Source organism: Silene latifolia, chromosome X (assembly GCF_048544455.1).
Source record: "Silene latifolia isolate original U9 population chromosome X, ASM4854445v1, whole genome shotgun sequence".
Classification (NCBI taxonomy): Eukaryota; Viridiplantae; Streptophyta; class Magnoliopsida; order Caryophyllales; family Caryophyllaceae; genus Silene; species Silene latifolia.
The window spans coordinates 155269892-155288153 of NC_133537.1; the positions used below are offsets into that span (position 1 = coordinate 155269892).

The 18262-nt window shown below is 33.8% G+C and overlaps 1 protein-coding gene across 1 annotated transcript; it reads left to right on the forward strand.

Moving 5' to 3' along the window:
• The first annotated feature begins 1939 nt into the window (after positions 1-1939).
• On the forward strand, positions 1940-18025 carry LOC141618631 (uncharacterized). The gene is made up of 4 exons (XM_074435725.1): positions 1940-2902; positions 3054-4310; positions 4403-4980; positions 17506-18025. The coding sequence occupies exons 1-4, from the start codon at positions 1940-1942 to the stop codon at positions 18023-18025; spliced, it is 3318 nt and encodes a 1105-aa protein (XP_074291826.1).
• The last annotated feature ends 237 nt before the right edge of the window (positions 18026-18262 follow it).

Here is an 18262-nt window from a genome sequence, read left to right on the forward strand (position 1 = left end):
CTTTATTTATGTAATTTCCGCTTCGTAGTATATTGTAATGATAAGGTTTAAATTTAATCGGTTGGCAATGTAATCAAACCATTATTTCAGTTAAAGTTATTAAAGTACTTTGATTTGTTTTGATTTGTATCATTTACCTCGGGCAACCGAGATGGTAACAGTCCTATTTATTTGGGAAAGTCTAGCTAAAGGCTCCTAGATAAATGGGGGTGTTACACTTTTCATCGAATGATTGGAGCCATGAATTAATGGTGATTGGTGTAAGAGTATTAAATGAATCCATTGTGAATAAATAACTACAAAAAAGGAAATGAAGGAGATAATTAACATCTATCGTTTTAATAATACTTGTAAACATTTTAAACAAGTTTTAAATATTTATATAGTGACCTCTACCCAACTATTATAAATGATGTTGTTTAAGAATCATGTATCATAATTTTTTGAAAAACAAAAAAAAGAGAGAATGATATCTAGAGAGAGAAAATCCTCTCTAGAAACTTAGGGTTTCAGTTGCAAATGGCAAAGAAATCTCGATCTAAATCTTCTCTCAATAAACAAAAACTACAATCTAAAGCTAAATTACGTCTATCTTTTACTAATACTGAGAATCTGCGGCTTGATACTAGTGACGATATGGAAGAACCCAAAGATCTGGTGATACCCCCATCTAATTCAGAAGGTACGTCTATCCCAAATACTGCTGATGCGAAGTCTACCCGTCCGGTCAGTGATATTGTGGGGATTCCGGTTCTTGAACTTGATGAGGTGGTTGAGGTTACTGTTGAAACGGAGGATGGAGATGAGATTGTTGTTGGAACGGAGGAAGCTGCTGTGCCTGTTGTTGAGGAATCAGGATGGACAACAGTCACGGGTAAGCATCGTCCTTCTTCTACCTCTCAGATTCCTTCTCCCATTCAAATTACCATTGATGATGTTAAGCCAGAAATTGATTATTGGTCTACAGTGGTTATATGTTATGTGTTGGGAGGAAACCCTCCGTGGGCTCAATTGTCTGGCTTTATTAACAATATCTGGGGAAAATACAAATTTGGTAAGGTGTCTTTTTTACCTAATGGAGCCTTTTTGGTCCACTTTCCTACCATGGAATACAAGGATCTGGTCTTAAAGCAGGGGTTCCCAATGTTTGAGAATAAGCCTCTTGTTGTCAAACCATGGACTGAGACTGCTTCTCTGGGAAAGGAACCAGTCAAACCTGTGCCAATTTGGGTTCTTTTGTGTGGGCTTGGTCTTAAGTTCTGGGGTGGGAAGTGTTTAGAGAAAATTGCTTCTCTAGTAGGGAAGTATATGAGGGCTGATACTGCTACCATGGATAAAACTAGGATTGGATATGCTCGACTCATGGTGGAAGTCCAAGTGGGACAAGAGTTTCCTAGTAGGATCTTTTTCAAAGATGAAAAAGGGGAGGATGTTTGTGTTAGTGTGGAATATGAGTGGAAGCCTGTACAATGTGGTGCTTGCCGAGGTATTGGCCATACCAAGAAAGACTGCAAGAAGAAACCTGTTGCCCCTCCAAGGGTGGTTCCTGTGTGGAGACCAGTAACCAAAAAAGCTGTGCCTGTGGCAACTAGTGTCCCCTCTGGGTTAGTGCCACCTACTGTACCAGTGGCACCTCTGGTTGTCTCAGGTTTAGATACTGTTCCTCCTGCAACCTCCTTGGCAAATGGTGTTGTGCCTGAGACTCCTTTTGGAGGACCTACACATCATAACTCTGATCTAATTCCAATTGTTAGTCCAATTTTGCAAGTCTCTAGGCAGGAGCATGTGGTTACCAGTCCTACAAGTCCTTCAAAGACCTATGCTAAAGCTGTTTCACCAAAAAGAGATAAAGGAAAGAATGTTGTGCAAGATGTTAGGGAGACTGATTCCACCTCAACTAGTGATAATGGATAAGTTAGGCTTCTGGAACGTTCGTGGTATGAATAATCCAAATAAACAGTTAGAGATTAAGAGATTCCTCTATAGGAATAAGATTGGTTTATTTGGCCTAGTTGAAACTAAAATAAAAGAATTAGATTTTCTCTCTACTCTGAATAAATTAGGGCATTATTGGGAGGGAGTTAACAATAATAATCATCATCCTGGAGGGAGAGTTTGGATTATATGGATACCTCAACTCTTTTCTGTTATGACTATTGATAGCTCTCATCAGCATATTACTGTGGAGGTCACTGATTCTGGTACTGGGGATTCTTTCTGGTATACTATAATATATGGTTTAAACACTGAAGTAGAAAGGCTCAGCCTTTGGGTTAATCTGAAACATCTTAAGGACATCTGTACTAAACCCTGGTGTGTGTGTGGGGACTTTAACTCTTTACTTAATTATAATGAGAGGCTTGGTAGTGAAATGAATGAGAATGAACTCAGAGATTTTAGGCATTGTGTGACCTACTGTGAAGTAACTGATATTCAAGCTCATGGGTCTTTCTTCACATGGAACAATAAGCACGATCCTGATACTAGAGGTTTTTCAAGAATTGATAGATTCCTAGTAAATATTGAGTGGATGTTCCTTTATCCTGATAGCTATGCTTACTTCATGAATGAGGGCACATTTGACCATTGTCCTTGCATTTGCTATAGGAAAGTTGATATGCCTGTTAGGAAAACTTCATTTAGATATTTCAACATGTGGAGTCTTGCTCCTAACTTTCACTCTATTATTCAGATGGAATGGGCTAAAGAGGTCAAGGGTGTGAAAATGTATCAGGTGGTTACTAAGCTTAGAAATCTCAAACTACCCTTGAGGAATTTGAACGAGAACAACTTCTCTGATGTGGAAAGAACATCTGATATGGCCAGGGTCATCTTAGATGATCTACAAACTCAGTTGCACCTTAGTCCTCATGATATTCATATCAGTCATGCTGAGAGAGAGGTTGCTGCTTCTTTCTCTTTGCTTCAGAAAGAAAAAAAATAGTTATTTTCAGCAGAAATCTAAAGCTGAATGGCTTAAAGGGAGTGATGAAAATTCAAAATACTTTCATAGTCAAATCAAACATAGGCAGATCAGTAACAAAAAATTTCAGATTCAGGATGTTCAAGGAGTCTTACATCAGGACCCCCAGGCTATTGAACAAGCTTTCTTGAGTTATTATGAAGGGTTGCTGGGGACGAGTGCTACTACTGCTAAGGTGCATAAGGCTACTGTTAAAACTGGGAGAGTTGTTAATGTACAAATGGCCCAGAGACTTCGTCAACCTGTGTCTCCTGAGGAAATTAAACAATGCTTCTTTTCTATCCCATCCAATAAGAGTCCTGGACCTGACGGCTATTCTAGCCAATTTTATAAAGACTCTTGGGACATTGTGGGGCCTGAAATATGTGCTGCTATTACTGATTTTTTCACTACTGGCAAACTGTTGAAACAGCTAAATACTACCAACATTACTCTCATTCCCAAGACTAATTGCCCTACCAGTGTCCTTGAGTTTAGACCTATTGCTTGTTGTAATACAATTTACAAATGTATTGCCAAGCTTTTATGTTCTAGACTGGGGGATGTGTTGCCTGAGATAGTTAGTGTTAATCAAGGAGGTTTCATCAAAGGGAGAAATATTGTTGAAAATGTGCTCATTTGCCAGGACATAGTGAGATTATACAATAGGAAAGCTGCTTCCCCTCGGTGTCTTCTTAAGATTGATTTAAGGAAGGCCTATGATAGTGTTGAATGGGATTTCCTCCTACAGATGCTCACCTATCTGAATTTCCCTAAAAAATTCATTGGATGGATTATGAGTTGTGTAACCTCTCCTACTTATTCTTTATCACTTAATGGCAATTTCTTTGGTTTTTTCAAAGGGAAAAGGGGTCTCAGGCAAGGAGATCCTCTGTCTCCTCTTCTCTTAACTTTGTGCATGGATTACCTGTCTAGAATTCTTAATGTGGTGGGGCAACAGGATGATTTTAGGTTTCACCCCATGTGTGGTCCTCTGAAGTTGAACCATTTACTTTTTGCTGACGATCTTCTCCTATTTTCCAAAGGGACTGCAGCCTCTATTATGTGGATGCTGAGAGCTTTTGCAACCTTCTCTTCAACTTCTGGGTTGTGCTTGAACAAGGAGAAGACTGAAATTTACTTTAATGGTGTACCTGATCAGATTATGGCTGATATCTTACAAGTTTCAGGTTTCAGAAAAGGTACCCTTCCCTTCAAATACTTGGGGATTCCTATTTCCTCAAAGAAACTCACTAATAATGAGGGAAGGAAACTTACAGATAAGATCACTGCCAGAATTAGATCCTCGGGGGCAACCCATCTTTTCTATGCTGGCAGGCTCACTTTGGTGACAGCAGTGCTTCAGTCCCTTCATTCATACTAGTCTACAATCTTCCTCATTCCTAATTGTATAATGAACAGGATTGATAGCATGTGTAGGAACTTCCTATGGGAGGAAAAGATACATACTGGAGTGCTCCTGCTGTGGGATGGGATCACTACTGTGCACCAAAAAATGAGGGAGGTTTAGGGCTCAAACATTCAAAAAATTGGAATAAAGCCCAGTTAGGCAAATATATTTGGTGGATTGCATCTAAGAAGGACCATTTGTGGGTTAAATGGATCTCTCATGTCTACTTGAAAGGGGTTCATTGGTCCAACTACAAGCCTCCTGCTGATTGTTGTTGGTCTTGGAAAAAAATAGCTCACCTTATGTGTATATTCAAACCTGCGTATAGTGCTGATTCCTGGATTGGTAAAGCTTCTGACTATTCTGTGATTGAAGCATACAACTGGCTGAGATGCCCTGGTCCTCCTGTCAGTTGGTATAAACTTTGCTGGAACTCACTGAACATCCCTAAAGCCTCGTTCATTTTCTTGATTTATAAACTTGGAAGACTTCTCACTAAGGATCGTCTTGTCCATATGGGAGGAGTATCTGACCTGGAGTGTTTTCTTTGCTCTACTGATGATGAGAACCATGGACACCTCTTTTTTTATTGTGAATTTAGTTCCAAGTGTGTCTCTTTACTGTAGTTGAAACTCAATGCCCAGTTTAACCCTAGGGAGTTAGTTGAATGGAACAGGAGAGGGAGAAGAAGAAGCATTCTAATTAGGAGACTCATTTGTGCTTGTCACATTCAATTGGTTTACTTGATCTGGCAAGTGAGGAATCAGGCGAGGATATACTCTAAAGTACTTCATCCTACAGTGCTCATCAAGAATTTGATCTCGGATGTGTGTACTCAGTTTCATGCTAGGAATACATCCAAATTGACAAGAGAGGAAGAACATTGGTTGCAGCACATTAGACATTAGTTTTGTTCCTTGTTTTTTGTGTGGTATTTGTGTATAATTTATAGATACCTAGATACCTAGTGAACTTATACTCCATTTTTGTACTCCTTTTGAGATGATGATTAATATACTTAACCTTTCAAAAAAAAATATTATAAATGATTCCGAGATCCAAATTCATATTAACTCGGCCACGGTGAGCCGATTCATCCCTTATCAATATAACCCGGTGGATTAACTCTGAATCGATTCTACTTCTAGAACTCTCTGTCAATAAAAATTACTTTAATAATTATCTTTAGCCCGGAACACATGCGACTACGGTCACGAATACTTCCGTTGAGCTCAATCCAAATTTCGATGTAATAACATTTTATTACCCACTTACCCAACGTAACAAGTTTAGTACCCCAGTGAGCCGAGCCTAGTTCCTCATGAAATTGGGACTCATGGTTTCTACTATTTGGTAAGGCTAATTCTCAATTATTATAAGTGAGAGGTCTTGTCAATTTATTATCTATCACGTTTTAAGTGAACTAAAGCGGTGAACTACGATAATTATAATTGACACGGTCGATGACTCGATATAAAATGCATGTGTTGTTATGGCGATTTGGCAATGCATGCAACATATTAAAATAAATGCAAAGCAATAATAAATTCCTACTTTGGCCTTCCTAAAATAGAAAATCAAATAATGTATTACATATTCGGAAACCAACTCCTTTGGTCTCTTGAATCTTCAAGTGGCACACCTCCCAAGAATATCGTCTTTGTCGGAATGCCTTTCCGAATGGCACCGTCTTGAAGGAACTCCATGATTACAAATAATAATAAAAATGCAAAGCTATTCCTATTATACATTTGTAAAATAAAAAACTAGTAAAAATACAAATGATACGAGATCACATTAAATTACACCCGAATAAATATTCCCTTTCATTACGGGTAATATCGATTAAAACTAAGGCCATACTAAGATAAAATTACATAATTCAAAATTATTTAAATAAAAGACATTCAACAATTGAAATATGCAGCATTATAATATGTATCTATCATGCCAAATTATGTACCAAATCGCCCTATTTAACTTATATTGATTATATAACCCGGTTTTATGGAAATGCGTGATAATAACTTCTTAAAATCACAAATTAACACTTAAATCACATTTAAGTTCAAGTTAATTATCTTAATACTCTTAGGACTCAAAAATTTGTAATCACTCAATTTTTGACAATAATTCAACTTGATATAATTTTATGCTCATTTTTTTACCATAAAATCATAAGATTTATGAAATAAATCCAAATTAAATTAAATTACAATAATATCAAAATTTGAATTTTAAATTTTTGAATATTCTGGAATAATTATATGACACTCATAATGTCAAAAATCATGGTTAAAACTTTCGAATTAATTTCGAGAAAATGTAGTTGCAATTTATAGGTTTTATCTCATAAAACATCTAAAGTATCCAAAAATTAATCCAATCAATTTTAAAACTTTAGATCTGATAAGTGTAATATTTATGCAACCTAAAATAATTTTCTTATGCCATGTAGTTCGTTTTAGGTATTTATGCTAAAATAGTCAGTATTTATGCCATTTTTACACTAAAAATTCGTAAATCATGCAAAATGAAATCATTTCATCTCAAAATTTACATACAGTGTGTACATCATGCATGTGGCAACATATTAAAGTGTTATGGCCTGGTTCAATGTTTAACTATATATTTTTAACTATTTTACCTCTTTTAATCCATTTTTATCTCATAAAAATCATAAATCATTTAATATTAATCAAATTAATACGAGATTTTACATGCAACTTGTAAAATATGCATGTGAGGGCATATAAAAGTTTCAAGGTCAGAAACTAAGTTTAACCAATTTTAGTCATTTAACCTCCATTTATGCCATTTTTATCTCATAAAAATCATAAATCATGAAATATTAATCACATTAATATGAAATTTTATATAAAATACATAAAATATTCATGTGAGGTCATACTAAAATATCACGGCCAGTAGTGAAGGTTAACTTATTTTAGTGAATAAAAGTTCATTTTACTCATAAAAATGTAATTATTTCACTAAAAATCATTAAAATGAGCAATAAAATACCATAAATAATAAAAATGACCTTAAAATATTTTAGGACGATAATATATAACATGCATCATGATTTCGTGACTTATTCTTATAAATCACAAATTTTTAGTTTTAATTAAGATACTTTTAACTCGGAAAACCCAAACCGATTATGCATGCAACATCCTATGCTTTGATACCACTTGTTAGGTTCATATACCTATTATTAGACTATTCTATTAGTGAACTAATTAACTTCTTAATTTGTGCTCTTTAGATCTAGTGCATGCATAACAAAACAAGAGATTAATGAGAAAAACAATGTCCCTTACATTGTAATTTTCGGATTTATGGGCACAAGTAAGGTCTCCTACCTTCACTTGTTCTTCAGCTATGATGAGTATTAGGATGATCCTCCAAAACTCTATATTAAGAGCTCTCCTTTTGATTGCACCCAAGATTAGCCATTATCTCTACTAAATAATATTAACTAGATATTTATTTAGTAGTCTACCTTAAAATTGATTACTAATACTCATATATTACACTAATAATATTACTAATATCATTGAACAATTTGGATCATAATTTCTCAATTTTTAGAGAAAGATGAAAGAGTAGAGAGAAAAATGCATGTGAATAAATTATCAATGTGGAGAAGTGTGTAATGAAAAGAAAAATTTTCACCACATAAAGGAGGGAGTGCCGGGTAGGTGAAGGCTAAATGCCAAACCTTGGCATCTCCTTTTGCTTTTACACTTCTCCAAAATGTAGGTATGTAAGGCTACTATGTGTAGGTGTGAATATTTAAATTTTTATCACATAAAATAATATCATCCACACTCCACTATTACCCACATTTCGGTCCATATATATAAAATGGACTACCATTATATTTTGTCAATTTATCACTTGTCACACAATATGTCACATGTAGTATGTTACATGTTATTAATTAATTTAATGCATATTTATCAAATAAATATTATTTTATAAATTAATTAAATTACATACAACAAATTGACTAGTAATACTTGATCACATAAATAAAATGGGTCATATAATTATAATTCACAACATCTTGTAATTATTATTAACCATTCATTTTCATCTTTATTGTTTCACAAACAATAAACAATTTTAGTAATAAATATTTCAATTACTAAAATAAATCTTATTTAATCCCATTACAATAAGATATGAATATACTCTCTCACAAAGAAATTGTTCAATTTTAAGGAATTGATCAACTTGTATCGTCATACAATTAATTAATATTTACTGATAAGGGCATCATCCTTTAGGTGTGACCTTAAGGGATCAACTGATCACCACCGTCCTACGACATTAACGTCAAACTCTAGCAAGCCAACCGTTACCGATTAATGTTGATCAGTTGACAATTTAATTTATCATCCCTTTCATATTCTTATTATGAGATTTAATTGTGATATTAAATCATGTGATCGCACTATTGTTGAGAACACATATTCCAACAATAAGTTACAGATTTGTTACTTTTAAAAATAACATGACTCCTGTCTACTTAGATTTTCGAAGAAATAATTACTGATTTTGACCAAGAAGGATTATCTTCCTAAGTCTTATTCTAAGTTTGTGGCTCTTGAACATTTTCTCCCACTCTGTCTATAAGAAATAATCCTCTTTTCTCTAATAGATAGCATCACAAGCCACAAACCCTTTGTTCTCGTGATCATGTAGGAAGAGTGACCACATGTTCACTATCGAAAAAGCTACAATTTAGGTACCAAGCCTAACCAAATCTCATATGAAATGTAGATAATTGCTTTAATTATGTTTTTAGTTAGTGGAATAAATAAATACTAAACAAATTGTGTTAGAAACTACTTCCAACTTTATAGTAAAGATTCAATCATATCGTATAGGATTCTTTGTCACTTTCTAATATTATGAAGGTGAACATGTGATACCATATCACACTTCTTTTGGTGCATAAAAGCCTTCACTTTATTGTTCCCAATTTTAACAAAGTACCAATACTTTGGTTTTAATCTCCTGGTTTTGATACTTTTAGACATTCATTTGAACTTATTCAGAGAATTTCTCTTCTTACCTCATTAAATGGATACCAAGTATCTACCTAGTTCATTGGTAAAAGAGATGAAGAAGTAATAACCCTTTTTGATTGAAAATGTATTCGACCATACACTTCAAAGTGTAAATAGGGCGAATATCTTGTTTTATTCATAATTCTATTCTAGAAAGAAGCCATGAATTAATCTTGCTTTGAATACAAGATTCGCACACATACCAAGAGATTCCCAATCAGATGGTTGGGACACTAGTCAAAACTAGTCTCTAAATGTAATTTCAATCGAGAATCGAGAAATAATTGGGGTCACCAATTTGAGTCTTATACAATGAGTACACTATAACACTTATATGTCTATGGATGAAATGGCAACTACCCTAGTTCCATTCATGTAAATTTCTGAATTTATTCTTGCTAGTCGTCGTACGATTATTCAATGTTAGGATTCTAAGGATTTAAAAAAAAAAAAAAAAACTCGGATTGTGTTATGAACACATCCTCCTCTAAATACCCATTTAGAAAGGTGGTTATAGCAACCTTTTGCCAAATTTCATAATTATAAAATGTGGGATTTGTCTAACATTGTTCACAAATTTGTATCAAATACTCATGACGTGATAATTCACAAGAATGATATATCAATGTCATACATATACAAAAAAGAATATGTTGGTGTCACACAACCAACTTTCTTGATCTTTACTTATTAGGGATCTGTCTCTATTTTAGTGTCTAACACTTTCTCTTTCAAGCTAAGTTCTATCCTTAACAATTAAGATAGATACTTTACTTCTTATTGCTCCCACTTTCTTCAAGAATTTCTACTTGATGAAGACTTATCTTCATATAAATTCGTAGTTAATTCTTCACAAGAATTACTTTTAAAGTGGTAATCGGTTAATCTAACAAATCAATTTTATATCGTCATGTGCTTAACAACTTAAGTGTTTGATGACAAGTGATTGGTTTGAGCAATGAGACTTTTGAACCATGGATGCATAGAAGATATTATCAAAACATATTTTGAGAAAGTACAACTTCTATTCATATTCTTCACAAGAGAATATAGGTATGTAAGAAATTTTAAGATGTTAATCTTATTGTTGTATAGGACGATTCCTATCGAGTTCTATGGAATAGAACGATTCCTATCGATCTAGTCCACAAGGGTTATACGGTTCATTCTACAAAGAGATTCTATTTGTCTTAAGTAATAGTGTTTTAGCGGAGGCTCGTGTTATAATCAAATTGATATAATATATGAGTAGGAGCGATAATAAAGAACAACATACAACAACGAAATAGTGGGAAAATCAAACATTCATCGTTATATTTAAAACATTTAAGAATGTTTTAGCATATATATAGTGACCTCTACCCAACTATTATAAATGATCCCGAGATTCAAATTCATATCAATTAAGGCACGGTGAGCCGATTCATCCCTAATCAATATAACTCGGTGGATTAACTCTTTAATTGATTCTACTTCTAGAACTCTCGGTCGATAAAATTACTTTAATATTTATTTTAAGCCCGGAACACATGCGGCTACGGTCGCAAATACTTCCGTTGAGCTCAATCCAAATTTCGATGTAGTAACAATTTACCACCCACTTACCCAACGTAACAAGTTTAGCACCCCGGTGAGCCGAGCCTACTTCCTTTTGAAATTGGGATTCATGGTTCTACTATTTGGTAAGGTTAATTTTCAATTATTATTTAGTGAGAGGTCTTGTCAATTTATTATCTATCTCATTTTAAGTGAACTAAAGCGGTGAACTAACGATAATTATAATTGACACGGTCGATCATTCGATAAAATATGATACGCATGTGTAGTAATGGCAATTTGGCTATGCATGCAAACATATAAAACAAATGTAAAGCAAAGACAATAAATTCCTAGTATGGCCTTCCTAAAATAGTAAAGCAAATAAACTATTTACAAATTTGGAAACCAACTCCTTTGGTCCCTTGAACTTCATTTGGCACGCACTCCAAGACAACACCGTCTTTGTCGAATCACTTTCTCAAATTGCACCGTCTTCAAGGAACTCCGAAATAAATAAATTACATAGCTTTTCTACTTTATACAATATAAAAAGAAAAACAAAATAAAATTGATACAAGATCACATTAATTACAATCAAATCGATATCCTCATTCATTTTAGGAAATACCAATTAAAAACTAAGGTCATACTAAGTACAAATTACATAATTAAAAATTATATAAAATAAAATATGACAATCATACTAAAATGCAGCATTAATATATGTATGAAACATGCCATATGGTGTGCCAAATCGCCCTATTTAAGCTAATATCATATATTCGGTCCGATTTTATGGATTATTGTGACAATTAACTTATTAAAATCACAAAATATTACATAAATCAAATTTATGTCCATGTTAATTACCCAAACCTTCTTAGGACTCAAAAATTTAGTCTTCACTAAATATTTGACAATAATTCAACTTGATATTTTATTATTGCTCTTTAAACATCTATTATTCATAATAATAAAGAAATAATTCCCAACTAAGTCATAAGAATTCGAAAATTTCAAAATCATAATGTTGTATATTCTGGAAAATTCCCAACATTCCAAAATTTTAATAAAAACTTGCCCTTAGATTATTTTAATTTATTTCACAAATAAATCATATAAAACATAATTTTAACCCTTTAATTCCAAATTAAACATAAAATTATGCAATAAATCAAAATTAAAATTTTGAATATTCTAAATACGTTTCTAGAACCTGGAAATGACAAATTCTAAGCCCAAAATCGAATTTTTATATTAATGACTATTAAAGTTTCTATTTACCAATTTATATTTCATAAAAATATTAACCATTAAAATCATACGAATTTTAACATGCAACTTTAGATCTGATGTTCATATCATATATACAACATTGGGAAAAATTTCCATGCCATAAAATTCATTTTAGCTATTTTTGCTAAAATAGTCACTATTTATGGGATTTTACATCTAAAAATCATAAATCATGCAAAATAAAACCATTTTATTTCAAAATTTACATACAGTGTGTAAATGTTGCATGTCACAACATACTAAAATTTAATGGGCAGAGACGAAGTCTAACTATTTTTAACAAAATACCTCTAATTAATCAATTTTTATCATGTAAAAATCTTAAAATATACCATGTGTAAAATATGCATGTAAGGTCGTGTAAAAATTTCAAGGTCAGAATCATAGTCTATCTAATTTTAGCATTTTAAATGTCATTTTATTCAATAAAATGTAATAAAAATACTAAAAATCATATTAAAGAACAATAAAATACCATAAATCACCAAAAGGACCTAAAATCAATTTAGGACTAGAATGTTATTCATGCAAAAAATTTCGTGGCCATTATCATCATAAATCACAAAATACAAGTTTTATATATTAACATTTGAACTCGGAAAAACTAAACCGATTATGCATGCAACAACTCTCACTCTGATACCAATTGTGAGATTCATTAACCTGTTATTAGACATTTCTAATAACTATAGAAAGTTTAGTTTAGTCATAAAACTAATTAGATCTTATGCATACATAACAAAATACAAAGTAAGAAGAAAAACGGATCTACTTACAATGAATGCCGAATGGATGTACTAATTGGACACCTTCCTAATTAGTCTTCTTAAGAAAATCCAAGTGCTCCAAGAAAACCCTTAGATCCACTGGTAGGATATACTCCTCAAAGAATTGTACCAAGGTAATCACTCGTAATACATATACTAATTTAGATACTAGAAATTAGTATATGTGCCCTTAAAAATAATAAATAATATTATTGATTACTACCCAAATGCTTTTTATCTTACCCAAATGCTTTTTTTCTTACCCATGATCCTAGGGTAGGTATCTAGGTTTAAGCATGCTTTATGTGTCAACATGATGTCCTTAAGCATGCATTAAACTGATGACAAAAATCATCACCCACTAACCCTTAGTCCAACCGGTTTTTGTACATAAGATGGAGCTCCATTATATCTTTATAATTTGTCATTTGTAATATGTTGTGACATGTGACATGCAACATGTCATTAGTAATATAAATGCATATTTAACTAATTAAATATCATTATATATTAAACATATTACATTTAACAAATTAACAAGTAATTCACAATTACATGTATATAAAAATAGGTCACATTAAGTCTAGTTAATATAATCTATAATATCTCATAATTGTAACTAACTAATTGCTCTTATCTCAAATGTTTCATAAAAATTAATCAATTTTAGTAATACAACAAATTAATTACTAAATTGAATCTTATTTAATCAAATTGCAATAAGATATAAAACTCTCTCTTAAAAATAAAATTTGTTCAACATAAGGAATTAATTAATTTGTATCATCAACAATTAATTAATTAATCAATTAAGAGTGTTACCCTAGAGGTATAACCTTAAGGGATCAACTGATCACCACCGTCATACGACAGTAATGTCAAACTCTAGTCAGCCAATCATTACCGATTAATGTGGATCAGTTGACAATAAAAAACTTATTTTCCCTCAGCATTCTTAATATGAGATTTAAACATGTGATCGCATTATTGTCGAGGACACATACTCCAACATCTTTTAGGTGTGAAGCGAATTCAGAATTTAGATATTCACCACCACGATCCGATCGTAGAGTCTTAATCTTTTTATCCAATTGGTTCTCTACTTCATTCTGAAACTCTTTGAACTTGTCAAAAGCTTCACTCTTGTTCTTCATCAAGTAGATATACCCATATCTACTTAAATCATCAGTAAAAGTAATGAAGTAGTGAAAACCTCCTCTAGCGCTGATGGTTAATGGTCCACACACATCCGTATGTATGAGAGCCAAAACCTCACTTGCTCGTGTCTCTTTTACCGCAAAAGGTGCACGAGTCATCTTGCCTAAAAGGCAAGACTCGCATATACCATAAGATTCGAAATCAAATGGTTTGAGCACTTTTGATGAAGCAAGTCTCTTAATGCGTCTTTCGTTTATGTGACCTAAACGACAATGCCAAAGGTAAGATTCATTTGGATCACCCATTTTGAGCTTTTTAGTTTCCACATGATAAACGTCGTTAACATAATTTAAAACATAAATTCCTCCAATTGAAATGGCCTTGCCATAAACCAAATCATTTAACGAAAAGGTACAAATTTTTTTCGTACTCATAAAACAAAAGCCTTCTGCGTCTAACGCGGAAATGGAGATGATGTTCTTGGTTAAAGTTGGTACAAAATAACACTTATTTATAAACAACTCTAAACCACTAGCAAAAGTGAGCACATAGGTCCCCATGGAAACGGCCGCTATTCTAGCTCCATTGCCCACGCGGAGATCCACATCACCTTTTGCTAAAGCTCGCACGTCCCTTAAACACTGCAAATGATTACAAAGGTGAGAGCCACATCCGGTATCTAATACCCAAGTGGAAGTGCAAGCATAATTAATGTCTATCACATAGAGAGAGGAAATCATACCAATAGGCGTCACACATCCTTCCTTGAGGTCCTCCAAGTATTTGGGGCAACTCCTCCTATAATGCCCCTTCCCATTACAATGGAAACATTCGGCCTCGGAGAGTTTGACATTCTTTGCCCTGGGTTTGCCATTCTCAACGGCTTTCCCCTTTCCCTTGTCTTGTTTCTTTGACGATTTCTTGAATTGAGACTTTTCTTTCCCCATTCCCTTCCTAACTCCAAGGGACATGTTCTTTAACTTCATAGTTAGAAAATCCCGTTTCTCACTCCCATTAGCTTCCATATCCCTCTCCGTTTGGGTGAGGAGCGCATGAATTTCATGATAACTCTTATCCATGCCATTCATTTTATAGTTTACCCTAAAGTGGGCAAACTTGGTAGGAAGTGAGTGGAGGATGCGATCCACCACAAGAGTTTTAGGAATGTTACACCCTAGACGCTCTAGGATGTCAACATATTCGACCATTTTTAGTACATGGGTACACACCTTTTGGCCCCTCTCAAGCTTTGCTTCAATGTAGCGTGCCGCCGCTTCATATTGGCGGACTTTGGGTGTTTGTGAAAACATAGTAGTCATACGAGTGAATATCTCGTACGCATTCAAAGAAATGCATGAAAGCTTGAGATTTGGGGACATCGACCGTATCAACACATTATTGATATCATTGGACATCCTCATATAGTCATCATAGGCGGTCCGCACCGCCGATGAAGCCCTTGGACTGGGCTCGATGGGAGGGGCATCGGTTAAGTAAGCGAGCACGTTGTCGGACAACGCGCGCTTTTGATGTTGGATTCCCATTCAAGAAAATTACTACCGTAATCTTTTAAGGTACATTTGTCCATTATGGACCTTAGCCATGTATCTTTGCCTAGTGGAGTAGTTTATGGAGTTGATGAAGTTGCCATTGCCAATTAAAGTGCTACAACAAACAAGGAAATATTAACATTCATTGTTTTGAAATTACTTGTGAAACATGTATAACAAGTTTTAACATTTATGTAACGATCTCCCACTAAATTATATAAGTGATTCCAAGATCCGTTTTTAAACAAAAATGAGCATCGCTTGGGCGAAACATCCCATAATTGCGTAAATTCGGTAAGTCAACGTTTGACTAATTCTACCTCTAGAACTCTTGGTTGACGGATTTTCTTAAATCCATCTACTAGCCCCGGAACACAAGGCCGTCTTAATATCTCGTTGAGTCCAACCAAATTTGGCGCGCGATAACCTTTTATCACCCTACTTACCCGAGGTAAAAAGGGAACACCCCGCTTAGGCGTGTGTGACTCTAATGAACAAGGGATTCATAGGTGTTACTAATTGGTAAGGCTAATCTCAATTTTAGTTATGTGAAAGATCTTGTCAATTTAGTCATAAATCCCTATAAGTGAACTAAGTCGGTGAATTTAAATGACTTGAATTAACAACTGCGAAAATAAAATGCATGTGAATGACGATTTTGGCATGCGCGGAAAAATAAAAACAAGCATGCATATGAATAATCCTAGTATGGCCTCCTAGTTAAAAATAACTAGACTATTACATATCGGAAACCAACTCCTTGGTCCCTTGCCTCTTCATTCCAAAAGTGGCTCCTTCTTGTGGGATTTGGAACACCTTTCCAAAAATAGACTCCGTCTCGATGTAAATCCGTCTTTTTGAAACGCCGGTAAAAATAACTATTACAATCAAATTACATAGCTATACCTATTATACATTAATTAATAAAATTGATAAAATTATTAATTAATTACAAACCGACGATACGAGATAGTAACGATTAAAAATAACTAGGCCATACTAGGTACAACAAAATAAATACTTTAAATAAATGACATTTATTCATTCAACATAGATAAATATGCTTAAAAATTCTGTAAAATAATGCCAAAATCGCCCTATCTAACAATCGTTGGTAACTTGCTCGGTTTTGTGGATTTAATCGCTATTTAACTTGTTAAAAATCAATATTTAACACTTAAATCTCATTTAAGTCCAAACTAATTGTCCAAACTATTTTGGACCTCAAAAATAAGTCCTCAGTTATTTGATGATGAATAATTAGTTTGATTTGGTGTTATTGGCTAATTTCATCGGTAAAATCATATCATTTAAGTAATAAATCCAAAATAATTGAAAATATTACCAAATATTGAAACTAAAAATTTTGAGTATTCTGAAACACTCCCAAGAACACCAAAATGTCAAAAATTTGCCCCAAAAATTTCGGCTAAATTTTATGAATAAAAAGATCGATATTTATCGGATTTTAACCATTAAAACCAATAAATATCAAAACAAGGTGAAAATACATTTTAAATTTCACTTTTAACTTTTAAAACACATTATTTAATGTACATATATTTATCAAGGGCAGAAACATTCATTTCAAATATATGATTAAAATAAGGGTAATGTTAAATACAACCCAGTGGGTTGTATTTAAGAAACCAAAAGAGGAAATAAATTCTTAATATATGCATTAATTGTATTGGTTAATGTGTAATTTAGTTCTTAATTCCTAAATTAATACCCAAATTAGAAGCACTGTGCTAGGCCTAGAAGCTCTGTCTAAGTCTTCTGTCATCTCTTCTGATGAGGGTGTAAAGCACTCAGAATGCTGTGACCTTGGGCCTGATCATGTGCAGGATCCTGCTGTTACTGAGGTTAATGATTCAGAGGTGGAGATTTGTGAGGATGTTGGCTCTGATTGTCACATGCTAGGTGGTACCTCACCCTCTCAAGAGATTTCAGGTGACTTAGAAGAGTCTATTGGCTCAGAATGCACTGTGCTAGGCCCAGATGCTCTGTCTAAGTCTACTGTCATCTCCTCTGATGAGGGTGTAATGCATTCAGAATGTTGTGACTCTGGGCCTCCTCCTGTGCAGGATGCTGCTGTTACTAAGGTTAATACTTCAGTGGGGGAGATTTTTGAGGATTTTATTGTGATCCCTACTGTTCTTTCCTCTGCTAGTTCTCAAGTAATAGCTTTGGATACTACTATGGTTTCTGTCAATGAGGCTCTTATAGAGGTGGATCCCCCTGATAAGCAAGTCACATGATCATATCCACTTGGAATATAAGAGGGTTCAACAAGCCTGTTAAGCATTTAGAGGTTCTTTCTTTTATTAAGGAAAATAACATTAATGTTCTTGGTTTATTGGAAACTAGGGTAAAGAAAAATAAAGCCCCTAGGATTTTGCAGTCAAGATTCAGGAGGATGAACTCCTTTACCAACTATAATGCTCATTCTAATGGTAGAATTTGGATTCTCTGGAATCCTGTCACTACTTTTGTTA